At 38.1% G+C, this 25,866-nt stretch overlaps 1 protein-coding gene across 2 annotated transcripts in view; it reads right to left on the bottom strand.

Moving 5' to 3' along the window:
- The window catches only part of SPAG16 (sperm associated antigen 16), a 354,438-nt gene that overhangs the window by 153,581 nt on the left and 174,991 nt on the right, over positions 1 to 25,866 (bottom strand). For both annotated transcript variants that reach the window (XM_079310616.1, XM_079310617.1), the window contains exon 12: positions 12,012 to 12,197. In XM_079310616.1, coding sequence (XP_079166742.1) covers positions 12,012 to 12,197 — 186 coding nt within the window. The remainder of the gene's footprint in view (positions 1 to 12,011; positions 12,198 to 25,866) is intronic.

Consider the following 25,866-nt stretch of genomic DNA (forward strand, 5'->3'; position numbering starts at 1 on the left):
GCAAGCTACACTCAGGTTCAGAAAGGTACATGGTGATGCTTAGATTATTTTTTGACTCTTACCCTTGTTCAGCACTTTCTGCCAATCAAGTTTCCTCAGGGATTTTCTTTTGTTGGACAGGTGAAGACAGAACCATCAGAAATCATTTACTGAAAACCAGAGCCTTGTTCCATGAAACAATTTTCTCCACCCTCCCCCTCCAGGCTCAGGGGTAGGAGCTAATCAGATCAGCAGGGGCTCAGTAATAATGAAATAGCTGTAACCCATTAAAGCAGACATTAAAGAGTGCAGGACAAGTAGTGTGTTTGCTGCTCAGCAATGCTGCCACTGAATAAGCAAAGCCTCTCTCTCCCCTGTGACAGTGGGTTTTCCTCAATTACCACATCAGCTGACATCAGCACTGAGCTCACAGCCTGCTCCACACTCCCTATGAAGCTGCCATGATCTTATTATTTGTGTCTTCTTTTTGGTTTTTTATTACAAAAACTTTACCTCCAAAACTAGTGCCTTTTCAAGCTAACCCTGAACAAGTAAATGCAGATGTCTCAATCCCCCCTTGCCTAAAGACCACCTCATGCATGTGTTTTGATGGATCACTGCCAAGAGATTTCATTTTTTGTGTCTGCATATTAAGGCTTATATGAGAACTATTTGAACAGGTTATTTTACCTGTTTTAGGCTTTTGCTGTTCAAATAATATATTGTGGAGAAGATGAGCCATCTGCACTTCACATTCAGATCCCCTTTATGGTGCATTTTAACCACCCTGAAGAATCTGTTATTTCTTTCATTCTCTTCCTTGTCATAATTTATTTCACTCTTCTACACAACCACATTAATAAATAAAGAATATGGCATTATATGCACAACTACTGACTGGTGAGACATAACAGAGAAAATAACAAATGTGACAATGAAAAACAAAATTTGAAATATCTTTAGACCAGAAGACCAGATAAACTTATTATGTTATGCTGGAACACACATTTTCTTTGTGAGGCTGATCTGATCTATTTCTTCTGAAAACTCCCAGACAATATAAGAAATAATTATTTTAAACAAGAGTATAAGTCTGTAACAGTGGATAACAGCACACTTTTCAAAAATGCCACTCCTGTACACTAAAGCCTAAAATACCTCACCTACTATGTTCATCCATAAAGCTCTATCATATATTCTCTATAAATTTACTTATTTAGGATGAGACTTCCAAACTGCTGGACAAGGCAGAGTCTGAGATTCCTACAGCTTTTGGGTGCCCAGACAGAAGGATTTTCCCACATGACAATGTGGCTGCACCAATATATTTTCAATTCAACCCTTGGGGCTCTTTCAAAGATCCAGCTGTGTGTATTAAATTAAGTTTAGGGTGGAGCAGCTGCTGAAGGAGAACTTTGTCCTGTGCTGTCACCAGAATCTGGGAGCAGCTGATGAGAACAAGAAGTGGCTCTCAGGCTTCTGTTTGCTGGGAGTTGCATTAAATTGAATGATGGATGGATGACCCAGGTCTGAACTAGCACAAAATTCTTGCCTTTCTTCAAAAAAACCCAAAAGACCCCACCACGATTGGAAAACTACCCACAAAAGGGAAAAACTAAAACAAGAATTATACAGGAGGCCAGCAGAATAAATCTAGAGAACTCAACTACATCTTGACATAAAACTGACTCAAATTATCTTTCAGTCCTCAAAAAACCAACCAAATCCAAATCCAGCACACTCCCTGCACCCCAAAAAACCCCCCAAACAAAACAAAACTCCACCATTATTTCACCTCAGGATCCATTGCTGCTCTAGCTTCTAGTGATGAAATTCTATATAAAATAGAGAAAGCAGTACTGGCATGTCATAATTTAATTTCACTACATGTTAATTTCTTTAGTTTATTAATTTAGAATATTTTAATTTATTTTAAATCTATTTATTTTATGTCTTTAATCCCAACTCATGTGCATAAAAAGCACTGTGACTCTTGTCAGATGTTAGTTTATTTTCCTCCACATTTTAAATTTACTGAGACTTCTTCAGACCTATTAAACAAGCAAATTCTTTTTGAAAAGAGTACAACAAGGCTGAGATGCAATAAATACAAGCACTTCAATATTTAAGTGAAGAAAATGAATTTCAGTGTGCTTTCAAATTGTTTTTCTTCAGTGCAGAGTTTCCTTATTTGTCCAAATAAAATGGATTTGACTGGGTGGCAGCTTTAAGGAGTAATGCAGCACTATGCAATGGCTTTGTGAACTTGGGAAGGCATGATGAATAATGGATTTGCTGTGCTCCTAGACATGGAGCCACAACTAAAACAGTGTCATTGGAGGCTCTCTAACAAGCATCTCTGGAGTGAAGAATAAAGAGCCTGGTCCCACCCACAGAAGCTACAGGTGCAGAATGTTCAGATCAGTGACTGAACACAGAATGGGAAGAGAATTCCTAGGGATGCCTCCCACCACTTTGATCTGCTGTTTTCTGACTGTTTTTAGATGATGCACCACCCCTGTTCTCCCCAAATAGAGCTGGAAAAGGGCTGGATTTCCCTTTGCCAACAGCTGGAGGAAGGAAAAGATTAACTTGAAACAAGCACAAAGTTTAAGAGTAATAATTTAGTCTCCTTTCCTGGATGTGAACAGTTTGGTTTATATTCCTTTTTGTTCCAACTTTCCCTGTTAACAGCATGATTTGATAGCAATCTAACTACACCTGTCTAATCCCAGTGTGCACCCAAAGTAAATGTCATGGGATGAGAAGAATATCCACTATTCTCCAGGGAAAGAAAGGCCTTTGCAAGTCACTACTGAAATCTTCATCTGCACATAGCAAAGCTCAGTTTACAACTGTTGAAGGTGCTGCATATGTAATCAAAGTACTGTCAAGCCATGACTGATAGCCTGAGATGGATCACTGAGAAGGCTGACACACTCAGAATTAGGTTTTCATCAACCCACAGTGCCAGCTGCTAACTTCACACCTAGTACTGCAGTGTCCCCAAACCCTCATTTCAACCTCAACCTTCCAAAGTCAGCTAAGATCTAGATTATTATGAAACAAACCCTGACATTAAAAAAAAAAAAAAAAAAAAAAAAAAAGAAGAATCTAGAAAGGGCTTTAAAAGGAGCAGAATGTAACTGCAGAAGATCACACATATTTTTTTTTACTTTTTTTCTTTGAATTTCAGAGCAGGGATGTGAGTCTGACTACAGCTATGTTGCCAGTGTGCAGCAAACTCAGAAACACCCTGTGACCGTCTGCTCTGTATTAAATAATTCACAAATTCTGTTGACATTTTACTGCAGTCTCCATATTAAGATTCTATTATCTAGAATGTTTGTGTTGGTGACAGAAATATGCTTGAAAGAGACACTAAAATATAAAGAAATTCATTGGGTTTGCATCAAGTGGATAATTCCAATACATATTTAATAGGTTTCCCACAGACACACACGCCTTTGCAGGCTCTGAGTTCAGTAAATAGATGCATAAAAATTGTCTTGCAGATGGTGAATTGACTCCTAGCTGGGAAAGATATTGGTCAGCCTAGAACAAGATCTTTGTGTGATGATGTGTCTCAATTCGCATCAGAAAACCTGAAAATATTGAAGTGCAGAAGGGAAATTGCCAACATTTTTATTTGCTTCATCCTGATCTTCACCTCCATCAAGGCAGAACTCCCCTTATTTTCCTGGGAAGTGTCAGAGTGGTCATGTCTGCTGTATTCACAGGCTTAACCACTTGGATCATGTGGGAACACACCTTACAGCTCACAGCCTGCTGGATGATTTTGGAAATATGTCTCAGAATAACCCACACAGGGCACCAAAGAAACTCTGTTATTTGTATGAGGTCTGACCACTTAGGGATGTGCAAAGAGTGAGGACAGAAATGAGCCCCAAGTTTCTGAAAAATGCCACAGAGAAAAGAATTCACTATTGGACTGGAAACAGTATTTATACACATTTTAAGGAAGTAAAAACACAATTCAGTGTCTTCCAACATCAATTAAAGACCTAGGGCACTTTTTTGTATGCAAGAATTAATTGTGAAAGGACTAAGATGTGACTTGTGTTTATTTTCCAACTGAGGCTGATCAAAGACAAACTGAATTTGCTCTAACAGGAAGCACAAATAGAGTTCCTGCACTTGGGAGAGAAAATAATCTGGTGTAACATCTGAACCCTTAAAAGAAAATAATAAAAAGGAAGAAAAATAAAACCCCCAAAGCATCACACACAGACATGTCTGAAGACTGCCTGGAGCCAGAGGACAAGAATTCAAAAAATTACATGAGGAATTTACATGTATTAAGGCATCCACTAGAGCAGACTTTGAAATCAAATGACCAATGCATCTAATTTCAAACCAGATAAAAATAGTTCACATTCAGGTGGATATGCCTGTAAGAGTATTGCTGCTTATGAATAGTAAGATGTTTTCCTGCTCTTTTTAGTTCACTGGGAGACAAGCAGGGAAATAACCTACAATTACCTGTTCTGCAGCACACAGGGATTTTGTGTGGCAGTGCTCCACTGGATTGTGGACCACTGTGTGTGTAATATTTGCACTCACTGGTACTGACAGGAGATGGGAGTGATAATGAAGATACATCATTTTAATGAGCTGTTGTCTTCCCTGAGTTCTGCAGCAACATCTGACAGTTTTCACTGCTCTATGAATTACTCCGTTGGTACAATTAATTTCTGGTTTGGTGGAGATACTGTAAGTCAGTATTTCTAGGAAAACAGCTTAGGTAAAGAAAAGCCTGCCAGTAATGAGTGACTGTAACATGAGGGAGAAAGAAAACAACTGGCTAATGAGGCTGGGTGTGGAGTGGAACACTATAATCTGATTTCTATTGTGCTGAGTGCCTGCAGTGCTGGTCCCTCTGCGTTTGAGTTCTGAATGTAGGACAGTGGAAACACCCTGTCAAGATCTGACTAACATTTTGCAGGTTTCCTGCACACTTGCAAATAAGACAAAGAATTCAACTTGCACATTGTCAAAGAGAGAAAAAAAAAGGTGCCTGAGCTTCCTCCAGTGTACACAATCAGTACAATCAGCTTCTGGACCTGGCCAGCTGCTCTGGGTAGGATTTGGTGGAAGGGATTTAGGAAATCTGGCCTAGATGAGAACTAGAACATAAAAATCCCCTAACAATTGCATCTGTTTTTTCCCAGCCATACTGGATGCTGAAACAATGGAAGCAAGGAAACTTCTGAGACCAGAAAATGACACACCCTTTCATGTAAATCAAGTGCAACTTTCTCAACTATCTTTTCATAAAAGAAATGTTGTGTAGCTAACTATGGTAGAGTTCAGGTAAGCCTACTTAGAAATATCTGCAGAACTCAGACATTTTAGAAAGGAGCTCAATTTGTTAAAAAAATGGAGTAGTAACTTGTTTTTCCCCCTCCTCCATTAATCAAAAACTGTGCCGTGAAGCTCAAGACCAGTAGCAGAAATCAGAAAGCAAATCACTTACATTTCTGTGCATTCAATGCTTTAGGAAAAAAAGTCAAGACATTTTGAATTCAAAAGACAAATTATCACTTTGACTACCAAGATCTTCAAATACGTCTCCTCTGCACAGGCTAAATTGCCACAGATGGTTCCAGTAAGAGCCAGAGAGAAAACAGATTTATCCAGACCAGTATCCAACAGCCACCAGTACAAATATTTCAGCAGAAGTTACACAACTCTTGTCATGTTTTACAGAGTAATTAATACTCACATAAACATCTATTTCTCCTGGATCTGGATTATTACTGAAAATCCAACACTGATTTTCTTTCTTTTCATTCAGCAGGAAGATGTGAAGACAACTACTCTTGACATATTTTTAATGTCCCCAGGGAATGGAAAATCAGTGTTGTAATGATGGCATCAGTTGTAACTCACCCCATAGCCCCCAGTAAAATCTTTCACCTCTTTGTTTTTTTCCCCAAATGTAAATAATGGCATGGCCTGCACAGCTTAGGCATTCCATGGCAATCAGCTAAGATTTTTCTGTCCTTTGGGTCCTGCAAATACGTGACCATAATAAACATTTCTCACTACTGATGCAAGTTGTCTCATACTAAATCCACAACGGGATTTAAGTTTACAACATGCAGTTCAAGCTACACTTCCTGTAAAGTTTTGTACCTTAAGCTTCATTTTATCCAGTGGGATGAAGATTTAGCCATATTACCCCTTAACTGAATAGCTCTGTTTGAATATCATTTTTTCCTTGATAATTTGCATTTTCAAATTGATTTTTTACAATTGGTTCTCTGGGAATTATAACAACGAGATTTTACTTTCTGATCCTGGAAAATGTGTTCTGGAACTGTAGCATAATTATAAATTTGGAGACTTGGGCATAGGCCTAGTTTTGATTTGAAGGATTAATAGGAGCTTGTCTCTCCAGTGCTCCTTGGAGGATTCCAAAGGGAATTCTCCTTTATCAAAATGGCAAGCATTTCCTGCTGTGCTGTCAGGAGAGACATTACAAACTACCCAAAAATGGTCCTTCCACATTTCCTCTGAGTTCTTCTACCTGCCTTCTAATTTCCTGGAGGACATTTGTCTTCTCTGAAAATAGATTAGCTCCACTTTTCCTGGAATCAATTAAACCTGGGATCTGGCCAGAAGAGCTTGTGGCTTGTGTCCCACTGAACAAGTGTCACCTCAGATGGGGTGTCTGGACAAGGATTGGCTACACACACTCACCCTGATTCAAAATTTGAAAATTTTTAATCCATTTTGAAACTAGAAGATCCTTCACAGGTGATTTTTCAGAATCCTGATGCAGGTGCACTTGGTGTGGTGAAAAAACCCTACAAATCTGCAAGTAAATATTGCTTTTCAAAGCTGTTGATTGCTTAGGGAAAAACGAAGAAAAAGAAACAGAGTATGAATGTCAAGGATATCAGGAGAAGCCAGGCTAAACCCTGGGCTCTGATGATACAAAGCAAAAAGTGTGACCAGTCCACTTGGCAACTCCAGCAACATTAAATCTTTACTTTAGGGAAACTAGGGAAAAATAAACAAAACACCCCAAAATATAACAGCAGTTTAAAATCAGCATAACCATGCCTTGCACTGCATACACTCAAGGTGTAAATAATAACACAAAATAAATACTACAAATTAATAAAACAAATGCAGTGCCATCATTGCATGGTTTCATTCCAAGGAAAGCCATAATGATGAGGGGCTTCTAATTCAACAAAATCCATCCCTGCTTGACTTTTTAAAATACTAACCCTAAATTTTCCAAAATTGAATGCTTCTCATGAGAAGAAATAAAAATATAAACAGCAGTTACCAAGTCACAAGAAGAGAGAATTCACAACAGGAGATAATTTTAATAGGGGCTTCATAGCACAAGAAGGAATTATTTCTACAAACTAATAATTAATGGCAGGTACATCTGACACTTGAGCAAAGAAGTGAAAATGTCCAGTCTTGTTGCAGAGAAGCAAAATGTGTCAACAATTTTGGTTTTTTATGTCTGGAAATAAGTAAAATAATATATTAACACTTCATATTAACAGGAAACTATCCTAGAGGTTGCACAGGAGAATTAATAACAATCACAATTAGTCACTTCTAAAATTAGCACCTGCAAAAATGCACCAATGGACACTAGAAATTACTGAAGACTGGGGTAAATATGTGTTTTAAATTTTTAAAATAAAATTTGATTATGGGAGAAATTTCTGTGAGTAGACAAAAATTGCCTTGTTAATGGAAAAGGAAAACAAATGAGTGATGGATTATGGATTATAGAGAAATGGATCCAATTCACAAACACTTCCTCACCCTGGGCTCTGCTTCAGGACAGCACAACTGCATGTCTTGCTGGCCTAATTTCACATTTTTTTTACTAAGCAAGTAGAGTAAAGTGGAGAACTGGTCTAATGAGTGCAGAATGGACCAACTGGAGAAAACCAATTCTGACTGTTCTGACTGCTGCAAACAATTTCTCAAGCTCACAGCATAAATAACAATGTTTGCATTTAACATTTGGTGTAGAGCATATGTCTGCAAAGCTGAACAACTGCCTGTGTTTACATGAGATATATGATGCTCAGCTTGATTTGCATATCAGAGATCAGGCAGTAAATCTCTGATGATATTTACCCCTGGATAATTGAAATCAATCCTGCCAAAATGACTTTGACAGTGCTGAATTTATGGTCTGAGAAAAAAAACCCCTGGAACTGCCTGCTGTGCTATAACACAACAGGCTGTGACTTTTCAACCTGAGCTGTGCTGCTGAATAAAATCCTGGCCACAAATTATAAACCTCTTCCTTTCTTCTCCAACTTCCTATTTTCATAATCATTAGGAAGTGAGGATCATTTTGAGGGTAGCAGATATGTCCCTGTTTTGCTGTTTTGGTTTGGTTTAATGTTTTTCCAGCCATGGCAGAAACACGAGTCAGTTTTCTTCCCTGCACCCCCTGTCCCAATATAACACAATTTTCTTTCTCATTTCTTTAAAAAGCAAACAATTATCCCAGCAGAAAGCATCAGGAAGTTCCAACAGCAGAAATCAGACTCCCTCAAGTCCTTCAGTAATCAGATCATGGCTGTCTCTCAGCTTGTGTCTGTATTTCCAGGGAAAAAGAAAGGGGCTTGGATTTTTGTTTCTTTGCTTTCTGTTTGATTTCTTAAACTCAGCTTGTATCTTTAAACAGAAGGCAAATAAATTGTCCAGAAGAACATAGTTTACTACAAAGTTACCTCACATTATCCTCCTGGTAGGAATGTCATTTGTGGCTTGATATATGATTGAAACTTTCAGTATACACAGAAAAAAAATTTGTGAATAATAAAAAATCCCCAAACAAACAAAAACCCCAGCAGTAATTTCACATTATAAGAAAATAAAATTGAAATATTTACTAGGCAGAACTTTCTCATCATTGGCAATGAATTATGTAATTTATTAAAACTGCTGGCAGGCTTTTCCTAGTCAAGAGATCTTATATTCTTCATCTTGCATTATTTGGATTTCAGTAAGGCCTTTGATGATTGCAAATTGCACCTTGGATTTTGGTGCTAAAAAACAGCAAAGAACCTCCCCAGTTTCTTAACACCAAGTTTACAACTGCAGAGAATGTTGTATATTTTCCAAAAGCAACATTTATAGAAAAGTAGGTTGCTAATGTATAAAAGTGGCTTTTTTTGAAACTTGGAAATAAAGACAATTGTCAGCCACTACAGAAATGGATGTATTTTAATTTGTAACATTATTTAAAACATACTTCTGTCAGAGAGGTGGCAGTAATAACTCTAATATCCTTCTTGTTTTTCTTCCCCTACAATCTGCTCCTTTCCAGACCCATTCAACTTGAAAGCAGGTATCCATGTAAGTATGCAATATCAAGGAAGAAAGACAGCTCTCATAGATAAAAAATGTTAATTCTTAGTGGAAAGAATAAAACCACTAGATTAACAGTGATCACTGACTATTACCCGCCCACAAGAATGTTCTCTTGGGCTCTGTGCCCTGCTCAGAGCTTGTGGCACCTGGGGAGGGATAATAGTGATGATGGCACCTGGATGAGCACCTGGACTGTGGGGATGGGAAGAAAAATAACTTTGTAAGTGTCTTGGTTTGATTTAGGCTTGCCAATTTTAGTATACTCAATTGCTCTTTGAGATAGGATTTAGGAGCAAAAACAAAGCAGGCCTAAAACTTAAAAGGGTATAAAGAATAAATTTGTTAATAACACAGAAAAAAAAAATTGGAATAAGACTTCCAGATTACTCCCCCCCGCCCCCCCCACCTTCCATATTCCTTAACAACAACATACAGAGAACACTTCAGTCAGTTTTCCACTTAAATAATCATTTCAGTTCACTCTAGAAAGAAAAGTTCTTTCTTGTTTTGGTCATAGGGTGTGTTTATACTTTCACAATTTGCATCTGCCCAGGAAAATCTGCAAATTGTGGAATTCCTCTCATCTTCACAGTCTTTCCAGAGCTGTGTTATGGGTCATGCCAAAAAAAAAACCCTCCTGGGGTATTACTTTTAAAAGCAAGCTGTTCCAAGGCAAAAGATCTCTTCATCTCTTTTTCCATCAAATGTCCCTGTTCATCTTTCCAGTCTCCAGAACAGAGACCCCCATTCCCTTGGGGCAAAAGATCTTTTTCTCAAACACCTCAACACCCCTCCAAGTAGTTCTCCACAATTTAAAGGAATTTCAGTGTAGTCCAGTCCCCCCCATAGCTTACAAAAGAGGTTTCAGCTCATTCATCTGTCCATAGCCTTCTCTAATTTCCAAACCTTCCTGTAGATGCTGCACAGGCTGATTTTTCACTTCAGTGAGCCAACATGAGCTCAGTGCTCTGCAGAACCAGGATGGCTTAAGCTTGAAACAGCCACATCTTGACATCAAACCCCTTTTAGAGAAGCTCTTCAAAAGTGTGCCATTTCTGCACAGCCTACACCACATACAGCTCTACAAACTCACCTGAACTGACCACAGCAAAACTCACCTGGTTTTGCACTGAGAAATACAACAGCACCCAGCACATGGCTTTTACTAGGAGCACACCAAAAACCCAGCAGTGAGGACTCCCACAGGAACTTTTTTTCATACTTTGAATACACCTTAATTTATACCACTTCCTGCTGCATGTAGCTACTGAGATTTTGCATAATTTTTGGTGCTTCAATGATTATGCATGGATAGTCAGCCTTTCACACCACGACTGGGATGTTGCTCTCTTATTGTCACAGGCAAAGCAAGAGCTCAGATAGACTGGAGGCAGAAATGGGAGCTGGTGATGACTGTGAGTGGGAGGCACCATGGGTTGGTGGTGAAGGTTTGCTTTGATTCCTCTGACTACAAAAGCTTCCTCAGTAGAGAAAGCATTTTCAGCTGTCTAAACAAAACCTTTGCCTATGCAAATTCAAACCCATTTTGACATAAAATTAAAGCGATTGTTAGTATTATTTCTTAAAGGTCATGAATATGCCATAAAAGATGATCAAAGCATTAGAAATATACAAGAGGTTAAGAAAAGAGGCAACAATACATTAGATTTTTCTGTTTCAATTTCTAAGGAAAACACTGATCAATGCCTATTACTGATAGTAATGGTGGAAGCATCCTCTGTTCTCAGGACTGACTGACCATTTCTATTATAAAAGCCACCTCTCAGCTGCCTTGAACTTAAAAAAAAACTTAAGTAGATTGTTTTTTTTCCCACAATAATTTAGAACAATTCATTAAAGGATAGGTATCCCATTTTGAAACAATATTTTTAATATCACTTAATGCTCCCTCAATTCATGGATTGAAAGCAAAACTGAAATCCAATAGTGACAGAGTTTAAATTAACTCTCAGTGGAATCTGGATGAACTGCAACAGTTTGAGAAGTCTCCATTAAGGGTTCACTGCAAACAGCAGTAGAATGGGAGGGATTTAGGAAAAAGCAACAGAAGAAAAAATTTTCCCTTGCTTTTTCAGTGAAGCTTCTTCCCCTGCAGTGGGCAACAGCCATGATGGTGGTACTCTATCTCATTCAAATGCAAAGGAAGAAAAAGTCCAATAGGAAATGGAAAAATCCATTAGGACTGGATAATAAAGAACCAGGGAAAAGACTTATAGGACTGGAAACTTCTCTGTGGCTGATGACACTCAGCTGTTAAAAATTACACCTAGTACAGCAGAGTAATTCTGGAATCTAGTTTATAGAGAGATAGTTTGGAAAGAGATAAATCCATTCCGTTTCTTTAAGGTGTAAGTTAATCAAAACTGAAGACAATTGGAGAGAGTTAAGGAGCTAACAATTAATTGGCAAGGACAAACACACTGATATTCTAAAAGCACCTTCATAAAAATGCATTTGCCTGGATAACAAAGAAAGTATCCGTGGATTTATTAATCAAGAGTCACCTTGCTGCAACCTAGATAATGACTAAAATAAATTTCCACTTGGCTAACCAAAAAAAAAAACCAAAAAAAAGCGCGCTGTGTACTTACGAGCTCGTAGCAGCAAACAGCAAGCCCTACCTGTTGACATCCCATATTTTGGCGGTGCCGTCGGTGGAGGCGGAGGCCACGAAGTCCCCGCAGGAGTGCCAGGAGCAGCCGCGCACGGCGCGCGAGTGGCCCCGCAGCGTCAGCACGCAGCCGCGCCGCCACAGCTCCCAGATGCGCACCGTGCTGTCCCCGCTCGATGTCACCAGCTGCGTGCCACTGCTCGGGGAGACAGACAGCTCTCAGACAACTCGCTTTACAACGGCTGGGCCCCTGGCAATTGCTGCTTTTGACTTAAAAGATAGATGAACCAAAAGGATCTTTGGAAATGTTGGGACTGGGGTGGCCCTGAAAGGTGGCTGTGCTCAGGTGGGGTTGGGCTCTTCTCCAGGCAGCACTGGCAGAACCAGAGAATGCAGTCTTAATCTGCACCAAGGGAAATACAGGTTGGATATTAGAAAAAGTGATCAAGTACTGGAATTGTCTGCCCAGGGAGGTGGTGGAATCACCATCCCGGGATGTGTCTAAAAAAACAGATTGGATGTGGCACCCTGTGCCATGGTTTAGTTCAGGTGTTAGCCCATAGGTTGGACTCAATGATCTTGGAGGTCTCTTCCAAAATTGTGATTCTGTGTGAATGTTTATACTGTGCAGTTTTCTGACACGTTACAGAAGTGGCCATGTATTAATACACTATCAAAAGAAAGGGAGATAGGAAGTAGCTATCTCCCACAGGAAAGTAAATGTGGCTTTCAAATAATTTCCTACTTTTTGTAGTTTAATTATGAGTTCATCAGTAAAAATAAGGTAAGCCCAGAGGAGTGTTTCCAAAATATAATAAGATAGATTCAGGAAAGAATATTTCATTATTCATACCATTTTCAACATATATTTATTTTTTAAAAGCATCCTAATTTAGTTTTTTCTAACTCTGTATAAACACTTCAACACATTTACCATCTCTTGGGGTCATTGGTATGTTACATAAACGAAAACTACAGAGTTCATCTCAGATTTTTATAGCCAAATCTCAGATATAAACTAGTATAATTCTGTTTTCCTTTAAGCATGGACATATGGCTTCAGACTAAGGATCCATCTGTAACATTTTATATAACTAGTAGAGCATTCTTAATAAAATAATGAGAAAAAGTATGTGGAGTGATTATCTTATTAAACTTTCCCAGACCTACCCTGTGGCTCAGGATTTCTTTGTGCTTAAGAAGAATCCATGGATTTTTTTTTTTTTCCCAATGAGTAATTGATTTTTGAACATATGTAAACCTTTGGCACATGCAATCTCTTATGTCAATGAATTCCAAAATTCAATTATGCCTTGTGTGAAAAGCCCTTCTGGGATCTTAAATACATTACTTCATTTTGTTTCATGCTTCTAATTCTGCTGCTGTGATTAAAAGCAAACACTGGGTGCACCTTCCCCATGTCTGTGTGCCACCAGCTGTGGTGGGACAGGGCAGATGTGATCCCAGCCCTTGGAGCACATTTCCCATCCCTCTCAGCATCCTTTCAGCTGAAAGGGAAGGAACAGATACCCAAGGGCACTGTTTCCTGGTTTATTCTGTGTTCCTTCCATTTAATTACCATTTTTAGCACTGCTGTACAGAAATTTTCAGCAAACTGACCACAGTAGCTCTGAGATTTCCTTCCTGAGTACTGATAATTAGACACATTTTTTACCTATTATCTATTCTTATCTAAGGATAATTTCTTCCTATGTGCATTTCTTTGTGTTCACCTGCACAGATTTTTCAGCTGCTGCTTCAGCATCACCATTGTTGACATGGGAATCTTTTCCTGTAATTCTTCACATGCTGCATTTCACTGCCCTGGCTAATTAGCAAACTCATCCACCTTCCTCCCTTCCCCAATTTCCAAGATCATCTTAATAACTTAGGTTTCAGCACAGATACCTGTGGGACTCAGAAATTAATTTCTCCATTCTGAAAGTGGCATTTGATTCCTATCCTTTCACCAGTCTTTAAACTCATGAAATAAATTTCCTTTTTATTCAGGACAGTTCTGCTTCCTTGAGAGTTTTTGTGAAATGACCCCAAGAAGAATTTGCTGAAAATCCAAGCATAGGAAATTCATGAACCTCCCTTAATCAAGTGCTCAATAAGCCCTTCAGAGGATTCCCAACTGATTTCTGAGGCTTAATTTCCAAAGCCATGCTCACAGCTCCCAAGGCTTCACTGCCATAAATTTATCCATGTATCCTGTAATTTGGCTCTTTAATATAATTCCTATCAAGATATGAAAATTAGATCAATCCATCTAGAATGCCTTCATCCCAAAATCTTTTCAAATATTGAAAAAAGTTAATGCAGCCCTCTCAGAAATAACAGAGGTTTTCATTTTCTAAGCAAAAATTTGTTTCAATTGTTTTCATACTAAACAAAAATGAGAAACCAGGAAAAATGTTGGGGGATAATACACAAAAATACAGGTAAAAAATAGTTAAGCTGAAGGTTTTCAGACCAATTTCTGCCATTATCTGAGCAACATCAGTAAGATGACCTTGCCCTTAGGATCCAATAAACTCTTTTATTTGAATAATGGCAAAGGTCCTTTCTCAGGCAGTAGAAATCCTTCTTCTAAATCTCTGAATATAAAATTGTGGGAACTGAAAACAGCTCAAGGGTTGATCCTAAGCACTATTGTAAAACTCTGAGTAAGAATACACTCAGAGATATTTAATTCACTGCTGCAGTTTATTACAAAAAAAAAGGTCTGAGACCTGTGGTGTCAACCTTTTAATGTTATATTCTCCCTTTCCTTCTTTTCCAATAGATACCCAGTGAATTGCTTGGAAAAAGTAGCTGCAACGACAGCTTGAAATATGTGCATCATTTACCTGATAGATCTTAAGGGAGAACTTGCCACTATGAAAGATCACCTACCCAAGATTTTTTTCTATTTTTAGCACTTGTGGTTTAGGTTGCTATTTTTTTGCTGAAAATATCATTATAATATTCATTAAGGCAGTTACACCCCCATGCCTAAGACAAAGCTCTGAGAGATTAATCTCTCAACATTTTTTTTTTAATAATGTTGCACAGGAATAGTCCTGAAGCTTTTGTCACATATAGCAGAGCATAAAGGCTTCAAGTCTGAGTAGGGGTTTGGAGGAGACCCTAATTTTGTGGAGCTGTCAGGAATAAATGTGCTTTTGTTAACGAAACACTTTCAGTTTTAATAAGCCAGATCTCAGTTCTGGAGATAGCTAAAATTAGAGAATTGACAAATTATCATAGCCCCTATACATTTATAAAATAAGGGCTTAAAACAAATTCAGAGTCAGGTATAAAGTGGGACTGATGAAATCTGCAATTGATTCAGAGGGAAACATGCACTGCCACTGTTGTGAATCACAAAAAGAGATTTGTGGCTTATGCATTTTTTAATATATAATCCCCAAAATGCTACATGAAGGACTGGTTCCTTAGGCTGAATTTCAAGAATTCACCATCCCAGGCAGTGATGAAAATCTCTCAGAAAACAGATGTGAGCAGGAAGGTAGTTCAAATGGATTCAATTTGGCAATCTGCAGCAGAGGAAGGAGTTACAAGTGAAGTTGAGCACTCCTTACAGATTAAAGAAGAAAAAATAGTGGAGATTGGAAACAAAAAGTGCAGCAGGAAGCAGTTTTGAGGGACAGACTGACAGTGGAAGTAAGGGGAAAAATACTCAGGAAAAGAGAGACCCAGTGTCCCAGCCCTCTGCAACAAGTTCCCCAATATTCAATAAATATTGTGCATAAAAAAGCATCAGGTCATGAAAGGACAGGGATCTGTGATCTGTGTCAAGGCAAGTCAGACACCTAAATCAAAATGCTGCTGTCAGGAAAAAGCCCTGTCTGCTTAATAGCTGATCAATAATGACACTATTCCTCTGACTTCCAGCATTTTTCAGTCCTGGGAGATAAAAAGAAACACTCTAGATTTTGAGGTAATGTTTTATTACCCATGGCTGCAACATTTTTGTATTTTTCCTTATTCTTATAAGAATGTGGGGAGAAGAAACAAGTGTATCAGTAGCAGCAGCTGTTTTTATGATTTAGGCTCAGTTTAACCATGTATGATAGTCACAGTCTTCTATCATATGACTGATTTAAAAAAAAAATGCATGTTGATTTTAATATTAAAAACATATGAAAATATGACATTAGAACCTCAGCCTTAACTCTCAGCAGCTACATATATAAATTAATTTGAATTTAAGACTGATCACTAACAGGGAAAGTTCAGAAAAATCCTGTGCAGCGTGCATATATTTAACTCAGAGGAGAATAAAACACTGTTTTTTAATACATACCTCAAAGAAATAGGTAAGATATTAAGAGACATATATTAGGAGACAAGAAAAAGTTAAATCCTATCTTGTTCTGTCACTTCAAATACATTCACATATGTACAAATAACTTTGCCAGCTTTTAGAAAAAGGGTGTATTTGTAAAGGAGCAGCACCTTTGTGCATAGTGCTCTGTAGATCCCGTACAGTTGGGTTTGTATGGTCTTGTGTGACTTGGTTTTTGGGGTTTTTTTGTTTATACTTTCTAGCAGAGCAAAGGGCTAGGTGGATGAAACATGCCTGTATTGACTGAAGTTTTTGTATAGAAGAATCTGTCCAAAACTCTATGGAAAAGGAACCCATGGCACCCAGAACCCCTGTCCTGCCCCTATGGACAAAACATTTTTAAAAAGATGAAATGCACATAAAATTCCACCTTTCAGCTGATTTTTGGTATTCCTAACTGATACTGTAAACCTGCTCTTCCAGAAACAATCAGAGTGGGAAAAACTTTGGAAACATTAATTCTACCTTCCACAAAAAGGGATGGAACATTAACTTCTCAAGCCTTAAAATCTTTCCTCCCCCATATTCTAAGCACACACTCACATTTCCTTTCATTACACATTCCTGCTCCTTCCAGCTTCACTGCTCTCACTACAAAGACACCTCTCCATTAACACTTCCCAAGTTGTAGACACATTAATAATTAAGACTCATACTCAGCAACAACATGAGCCTTTGGCACAGAGTCACTTTACAGCATTTCAGGAGGCTGAAATGCCTCTGTGGAATGTCAGTCAAGGGAAGGCAACAGCTACACCAGCAGTGCTCCCCTGGGTAAATGTGTCAAATCCTAATACATATATATATACCTAGAATAAATAAATATAATACAACAAATACAGATAAAATATTATAATATGCCTTATTACATTGTAAGATATAATATGCAATAGATGATAAACAATTAATATAATAAAAGAATGATAATATATATATTTATATACATAGTAATATAATAAATACTGTTCCTTGCTTTGAATATTTTTAGGCTTATATCTGGACCTCAAGCTGGTCCACAATTCCCTCAGAAGATCCTGTGGCCAACAACAGTTCTCAAAGCCAAACTAAGCCAAACACAACTTGTGCTCAATTTTTTGTCCTGAAAAAGCTGCAGTGAGAGGCAGCATCTGACTGAAGCTTAAACAATACAAGCATCAGCAACACAACAGCAAATTTCCAATATACAGTCCAAAACATTACAGGAGGAAGGATCTTTCACCATGACAGTTGAAAAACACTTCAAAATCAATATTCCAATCAGTTAATTGGAAAAATGATGTCTCTTTTATTTACCTCTGCTCATGCAATTAGTCTAAAGCAAAATTCTAAAAGCCTCTAGGTTATTTGTAATATCACACAGGTTGACAGCAGGCACAGTAAAGTACAAGGGAAGAACTGCAAATACTGCTAAAGTTTACTTGAATTTTGGTGACATTTTCTGCTGGGTCAAAGAGGAAAGATAAAGAAAGAAAATGCCTAGGGAAAAAAAAATGTTATTCCATGAAGAACAGAACTAATGAACACTAAATGCCTATGGAAGTGTCTTTTGCCTACTTCCTTCATCATTTTAGCTGTTGATTAAATAAAAATATCAAAAATTGATTGATCCTTTAGAGTTCTGTTTTCCAATTTTTGTCAGAATTAAAAGTTACCAGAATGAGTTAGAAGTTACCAGAAAGAGTGGAAGAGAACATAAGGAATATGTGCAAGGGGGTTGAGGGAAACATATCCTTGTAAACATAATTTACTTGGAAACAAAGTTAAAACCAGGGATCCAGACAACTACACTTAGGAAAGCTGCTATCTGCTAATGGAGTGCCACCTTTGGTTATGAGAGCTGTATTTAAACACTGCATTTTCCAGTGAAAACAATGTAAGGGATGCAAATGCCAAACATCAGTTCAGCTCTGCAGTCATTGCAACTCTCCTACTCATTTTCCTCTCCCCAGAGAAGGTGAAAATTGGGATGAATTTAAAAAATGTTAGAGTCAATTTACTATTTAAGAAGTTGCCATCAAAATGATTGAAAAGACAATGGGTGATTTTCTGCCTCACCAGGCAGGATGCTTGCACAGCTCCTCTATAATGGATGATGTGGATCCAACTCTCTGCAGGTCCAAAGGAAGATGGGACAAAGATTTGGAAGAGGAATACACCAAGCATTACATGGAAAAACATCTGGCTCAGGATACTTTGAAAGAACAAGTATAGTCCAGGGGACTACTAAGACCAAACCTCACAAATGCCTTTCCTATTCTTAAGCCATTCTGAGGCATCTCACTGCTGGGAACAGGGTGATGGTCCAGAAAAATCTGGCATGGGGAGTCATCCTTATGTTCTTAGTCTGTGTTTGAACAAAAGACTCAGCTGCAAAGATTTTGTTTCTAAGATTTTGTAACCTTGAAACACACTTGAGATATAGTTCACTTTTTTGTTGCTGGAGTTCTGAGACTCATTAATTATTTACAGTGACACTTCTTATTAAGAACCCCTAGGTTTTTTTTTGAATCTATGGTTCATTTTGGGTGTTGCTTTAATTATCCTGGTGGTCAATGTGTCTAAGACACATTTTATGCAGTAATTGTAATATGTTTCATCTTTCAGAATAATCTTAAGCCCAATTTTACTCACTTTATTAATAGACATGAAATGTCTTTTTACAGAAGGTGAATGTCAGAATACCCAGCAGCAGAAATACAAAAATACCTTTTCTCATTTATCACCAAAGGTGAGGAGGAAAAAAAATTAAATTTCAAAAATACAAAATCAATTACAAACTGACATTCTACAAGTCAAGGAAACCATTCCAAAGGCAGGAAGCATAGTAGCAACCAGCAGATGGTGGATGGCACATGGGCACATGGCTTTTTGTCCAGGAAGGAAAACACAACCATCCTGCAAAATCCTTTGCCACAAGGTTATTGGCTGCAAATCCTCACAATCCTGTCAATGTGTACCAGGCCAAGTGCAAAACTTGAGGCAATTTTTCACTCTGCACTGTATAATTGGGAGATTTTTCTGTGATATTTCTTGCTCCTGTGCCAGAAGTGTTTCCCCTCATGCTGCCTGTGACAGCAAGGGCAAACAGGAGAGCAAGGTTTTGGCACCAAACTGCTGCTGGATAGACAGACAGCAGGACTAGGCATCACAAAAGTAGCAAACTTTTATTTTAATGAAGTTCACCTTCTCCCTGAAAACTTCCTTGAGGATACTTCCCACTTCAAGAGTGACAGTTTCACATCTGCAAACATTTAAATACAAAATGCTCCTAACTACCAAAAGAGTCCTGGTATGGGATATGTGAACTCCAAGGTGACAAATTCAAGCCATTTATTAACAAGTTTCAACTTAGCAAGTCCTCCATGCTTTAAACCATCTTTCCTTTCTGAAGCTGCCATGTCTGACCACACACACCCACAGAGAAATCCTGTTTCACCTTTCCCACTGCTCTTACCTGCACATCTTCCTGTGCCCAAATATCCCTTTTTTTCCAAAGTCTTGGCCCACTCTAAACACAGCCTACAGTTCTACATTCAGGATCATTATCATGATTTTTAGTAATTATCAAGACTTTTATTAATTTTTAGTCATTTTAGCATGACTTTTTGTTACAATAATTTGTTATTTTCCAGATTGCTCCAATCCAGGTTACAAACTGCACAGACCCCACTCACATCTGCCCCATTCAAATCCAGTAGCTGAGCTTAGTATCCCCCCAAAAATATTGAGTGTGGTCCCATTCACTACAGGCTAGACTCCTGGATGTATAAAAAATGACTTAGCTGCCACCCAATATCATGTAATTGCAGGTGGTTAAATGAGAATCTAAAATAATTTAGGTGCCTGGTAGAAGGCAGCTGTGAGTACATGTAAAATTGGCTTTTAGGAGGCTTGGAAGCACACCAGGTAAGGAATAAAAAATAAAAAGACAAAAGATAAACCAGTTTCAATACTTGGAGATCAGATGTAGCAAAATATGTGTCAGCAAGACAGCAGGCACTACACAGTGCAGGACTTTAGGCAAAAATTAGACAGTAATGAATTCCCTTTCTACAATTATTTGGCATTAAAAAAAGATGTATTTTCTAAAAGCTTCCTGCCAATGCATATCTAGCACCCTACAGCAAAATCAGACAGCAGTGTAGCAAGGGACAGGAGAATCCTGGACTCCAGCTGGAAGCAAGGAGCTTGTGGGAGCCTGGAGAGTGGAATCTCCAACAATTCTGGAGGTTTCTTATGCTGAAGGCAAACAGTGCACCTGAGTCCAGTTGTGCCAAGTGGATTTTCCTCCATTAACTTCATAAGAAATAACTGTTTTACCTGAGATCAAATATAATGAGTAAAAACTGCAAAACTACCACATTTTCCAGAAATGAGATCTGTTCTACACCATCCTAACATTTGCTCTCAAACAATCCAGTGTAAGTTCAAGTCTTTCTGTACACTGTTAAATTTTTAAAATAATGTATTTAGCCCACATAAAATCATGCATAGTACCAATCAATATCCATGACATACATTAAACAGTGTGCCATTACAGTGTGATATTTCATCTCAACACCCATCCCAACCAGTCATTCCATTGGAATGACTCCAAATCCTCAAATTGTAATGAAGGGCTGTTGAAGTAGAGAAAAAATGTAGTTTGGAAGGAGTTCAGATACATGAATTCCATGTACAGAACAGATTTATGACCTATATTAACAGCAATAATCCTGTGTCTCGGTTCCTCTGAAATGCAAACTTGTGGCTCAGTCATTTTAAATCCATTATCATCCCCCAACGGTGGGCCAGTGATGTCTAATCACAATCAATAGCCAGTAATGAGCCACAGTCATTAATCCCATTTGCATGTTTGTACAAAGCATCATTTTTAAGCTGCATATTCATATGCAGAGAGAGTTCTGTGAGTGCACAAAGATTTCACAACCAGTGGAAAGTTCTGCACTGAGATTTGAATATTCCCAGGCCCCTGGAAGGATATTTAACTCACTCTGTGTAATGATCCTGACAGTGAAGGCCAAGAAAACACACAGGACAGTGCAGGAGCCTGGTGTTTGTACTTGGGGCAGGTGATGATCTCACTGAGCCATGCCCTGGGGACACAGGGACACAGCCTGAGGACAGGGATTGAGTTAATGGAGACAGGGATCAATAACAATCTAACTCCAAGAGTGGAGGAGGAATGGAAATGCTGAACACGAGCAGAATCCTGGGCTGATACCAGAGAAAGCAGAATAGCAAAGTGAATGAAAACTTGCACTCTTTCTCTGAAAGGCTTTGCAGGAGAACTGAACTTCCATCCACGAGGCCGTGCAGCCTGAACACTGACTGCTCAAGAGGGAGGACACCAAAAAACCCTTCAAACACAACAGCTCTCACAGGTAACCTAATCCAGGGACACAAACACCGTGGGGTCTTCTCCCTCTTCTCCCCTTTTGTTTTATGTGCACACTACTCAGACACAGGCATTAACTACCACAAAGTAAGGACTGGGTTCCACATCCCTCAGTAGTCAAACAAGTCCTCATGCTCATTCCCTTCTGCTACCTGTGCTCCTGCAATTGTTTTGTATCTGGAATTCCTCAAATTATTGCATCCACACAGCTTCTATTGTGTTTTCTTTTAGAAACACAATAAATGACTGTGCAATTCGTACCTGGAGTTTGTGCTCCAGACAAAAAAAATCTTGTAAACACTCTAAATATTTGGGGGTTATTTCCAATTCAAATATCTTAAGATATTGCCTCAATTGAATTGCCATTCTCTAGTCAACTCTAACACTAATGTTTGTTATTTTAACAGCTGCACTTTAGGAAAGGCTCATTTTAACAATATTACAAACACAGATATCTCCTTAGCCACTCCACTAGAACCCTAGCAGCAGACCTGAGGGAAAATACAATTGCCTTTATTGCACAGAAGAAAGCAATAATGAACTGAGGATGTTAAAGGCATCGAGATTATAATTGCACTCAGACAAACATAACACAAGAGATTCTATTAAGAGAGATGTTCTGACGTGTATAACGACTCTGAACAGAGTGAGAGCAACACAACCAGGATCAGAGCAGTGAACTGAGACTCCCCAGCCCTGGAGAAATGGAAATCCCTCTGCAACTCCAGCTCCCCAGCACAAAACGCTGATGAAGCCAGAAAAAAAACCATCAGCTACTCAAAATATGAGCCCACCAAAGTGAACAACAGTATTTTTTCACAGACTAAATAAATGATTAGAAAAACTGAACTGTTTCTGGCAACTCCCAGGAGTTGAAAATCAGGGAGATGTGCAGAAAAAGAAACCAAGAGCTCCTTGCAGAGCAGGCAAATTTCTGCAAAACTTTCAGAGAACACACTCATGGCTTCACTGAAGCTGAACTAATAGGTTTAGAAATATCTCGTTTTATTGATACCCTATGAATAGATTTCAACTGCTTATTCCTCCACCCTTTCTCTATCAAAGTGGTTATCATATAGAAATTTCTTTCTTTCTTTCAAGTAAACACCAAATCTAATTACCCACACAGTTGATCAGAAACTTTCCTTTCAATTTCTAAGTCAAAACAATTACATCAAAATAGTTAGTGATTCTTTGTAACTAAATAAAGTTTGTCAGAAATAGAAAGATTAAATTTGACACCTGCTTTGTAAAATTGATAATTACAGTGTCTTTTCAACCTAGTATCAGATTGGTTTAAAACCCCCCAAATTATATATGTCTGTTTTCAGGTCTAAAATTCAGATAATGGAAGAATGCAGCACACAAGATCATCACTTAAGAAAAATAACATCCTTTTTGTGTAAGCTGAGCACTCAGAACATTTGAAAACTATTTAACCTATGGGCAAGCATAATATTTAAATGATAAATTATGAAGATAAGGTAATTAAATAGGAAGTTAAATAATGCTACACAAAGACTAGCTTTTTATCTCCATTAGGATTTCTAATGTATCCAAGGTCACACATTGTGGGTATGAAGATTAAGGTCCTTTAAAAAGAGCATTTAAAGAGATGTTTTCCATCTGTGATGGAGGGGTTGCAAATGAATCAGAAATGGCATTAGTTTATCAACAGGTTTTCAATCACTGCTGTTGAAATTCAGTATGAGTGTAAAGCCACCTGTGAAGGCAACTACAGAGTGCTTTCAGCAAAGGGAAGCATTTATAACAATGAGTTTTCTTCCTGTAGCTGTTTCAAATATCCATCTGAATTTCTCAATAGGAGGACTGCTGCTTCTGCCAGCCATTCCTCCCTCTCCTGTCTCCACCTGTCCTCAGCACTTCTGTCTCCTGCTGCTCACTGAATTATTGTAATGGAGATTTTATTAGTGAATCACTAACTCAGAGTGGGCAGTATTTCCACCAGCTAAGAAATACAAGCCAAAGGTAGTTTTTCATTCAAGCTTGGTCATTCTGGATGAAAAGTGAAGCCTATTCAGTAACCACACTATGGAAGTTCTAAAATCAAGATGATACTCCTCAGGTTCCATGCAATAGGAACATCCCTTGGTCTTTTTACTTACAGGGAAAATGACTTCTTTAAAGCAACATCCTTAGAGAACATTAATGGCCTAATTATGAATATTTCTGGAGGCAAACCTTCCAGATGGCACTTGGGCTGCCACTACAGCCACTCAGAGACACAAGGTCAGAAGTACTGGGGTAAAGCAGACAATGAGGATTTAGCAACAAAGAAAATCTCCAGAAGTTTGGACATCTGCTGGGAACCCCAGCCTGTTTGAGGAAATTCTCTTCAGCATAGCAGGAATAGCAGAAAAAAGCCAACTTCTGAATAAGAAATCAGGATATAAATCTGTAGCAAAGTTACAGTTGTTATTAGTCTGCATTTTCCAAAAGTGCATTGCAGAACTGAGCTCTCTAAAGAAAATAAAATCAGATACAAATACTGCATTTTCTTTAAATAGATACCAATAATTAACAGAGCTCTTTGAAATTTTAAAACATATTTATGTATGTATTTACATCTCAAAACCCCACAGAGAATAACCAAGATGCCAGAAGATATTAGTATGGGTAGAAACATTTGGCTTGTGGGAGTGGGTGGAAGGGGAAAAATTTTAATCAAATCCATTACCTGGTTATTGATTTCTCTTTGCCAGCCTGATCCTGTAGAATACTTATAAAGCCTTTGACATTGAGATGTTTGGCCAAAGATATTGGATTAGACTAAGCAAAAGCTGAGCTTCTCATGTAATCTCTCATATTTCATTTATATGTGATTTATTCCTTTGTCCAGCAGAGGCTTTTTATTGATAAAAATAATGAGATGAGAATCCCAAGGGAAATCTAATGCCCACCCAAACATGTTTGTGAAGTAAAAATAGTAGGATTTGTAAGCTTGAGAGAGAATGATGTTATGTTAAGACTATTTCCTTGTATAAAAAGTATGAAGCTTATCAAAGATTTTGAAATAAATAAAGCTACTTTTGAAATTAAAAGTTTGCTATACTTGCCAACACTAAGCACATAGTGAATACTGTATACTAGGGAACTGAATGAAAAAACTTCTGAAATAATTTTTTTTCTTGCAGAATAGATGAATACAACTTTTTTTCTTTTGACTCCTCTATTAGCTCAGTTTGATAAAACACCTTAACAGATGTCTCCAGTGCTAAATATGGTGTGTTACATAAAGCCATTTAGATGATTGAAAATTAATTGTGCCACTCAAAAGAAGTTTCTTACCACTGGCAAATTTAATATGTAATCTGGTAACTAAAGGTTTTATTGAACTATGCAGGAATCCAACATCCTCTAAAAAAATTAAATCATTATGCCTTTTCATTAAATAAGTGTTAAAAAGTCCTAAGTGGAACATACAGAGTATCTCATGTTTCTTTCATAGCTAACAATAGTAGTAAAAGGATAAATAAAATCCATCTGTTTCGGCAGGGAGACCTGAATTAGGTTTTAAAGACTATTTAAAAGCACAAATCAAAATAATTCTATTCCACTGATAGCCAACAGAGACCTTTGTGATTAATCTGAGTCTTACAACTCTTTTTATGTTAATGCTTAGAGGGGAGTTGGTGGCTTTCAAGTCTCAGCCTTGTTTAATGTATAGTGTGAAACTCATCATTTATAACTCCAAAGCCAGCAGAGAAAGTGTTCTGTAGCTCACTGTCCATGGACCTTTTATTATATATACTTTATTATTATTTTGTTATTTACAATTTCATTATATACACCAGTCATCTCCAAATCCCTTCCCTGGGGGGACTGTCACTCTGACTGGTGCAGTGGCTGAGCAGGAGGTGAAGGCTGACATCACCCTCCTCCTCCTCATATTCTCATCATCTTCCTCCTTATCCTCATCCTCTTCATCCTCCTCCTCATCTTAATCATCCTTCTCATCCTTCTCCTCCTCATCATCCTCAACTGCCTCATCCTCTCTCTCATCATCATCCTCCTCCTCCTCCTCCTCACCACACAGACAGATCACAAACCCCTCCCACCTGTGCAGCTCAGCTCAGTGCTCGACTCCTCTAG

The sequence above is a fragment of the Erithacus rubecula genome (genome assembly GCF_903797595.1).
Source record: "Erithacus rubecula genome assembly, chromosome: 8".
Taxonomy (NCBI): Eukaryota; Metazoa; Chordata; class Aves; order Passeriformes; family Muscicapidae; genus Erithacus; species Erithacus rubecula.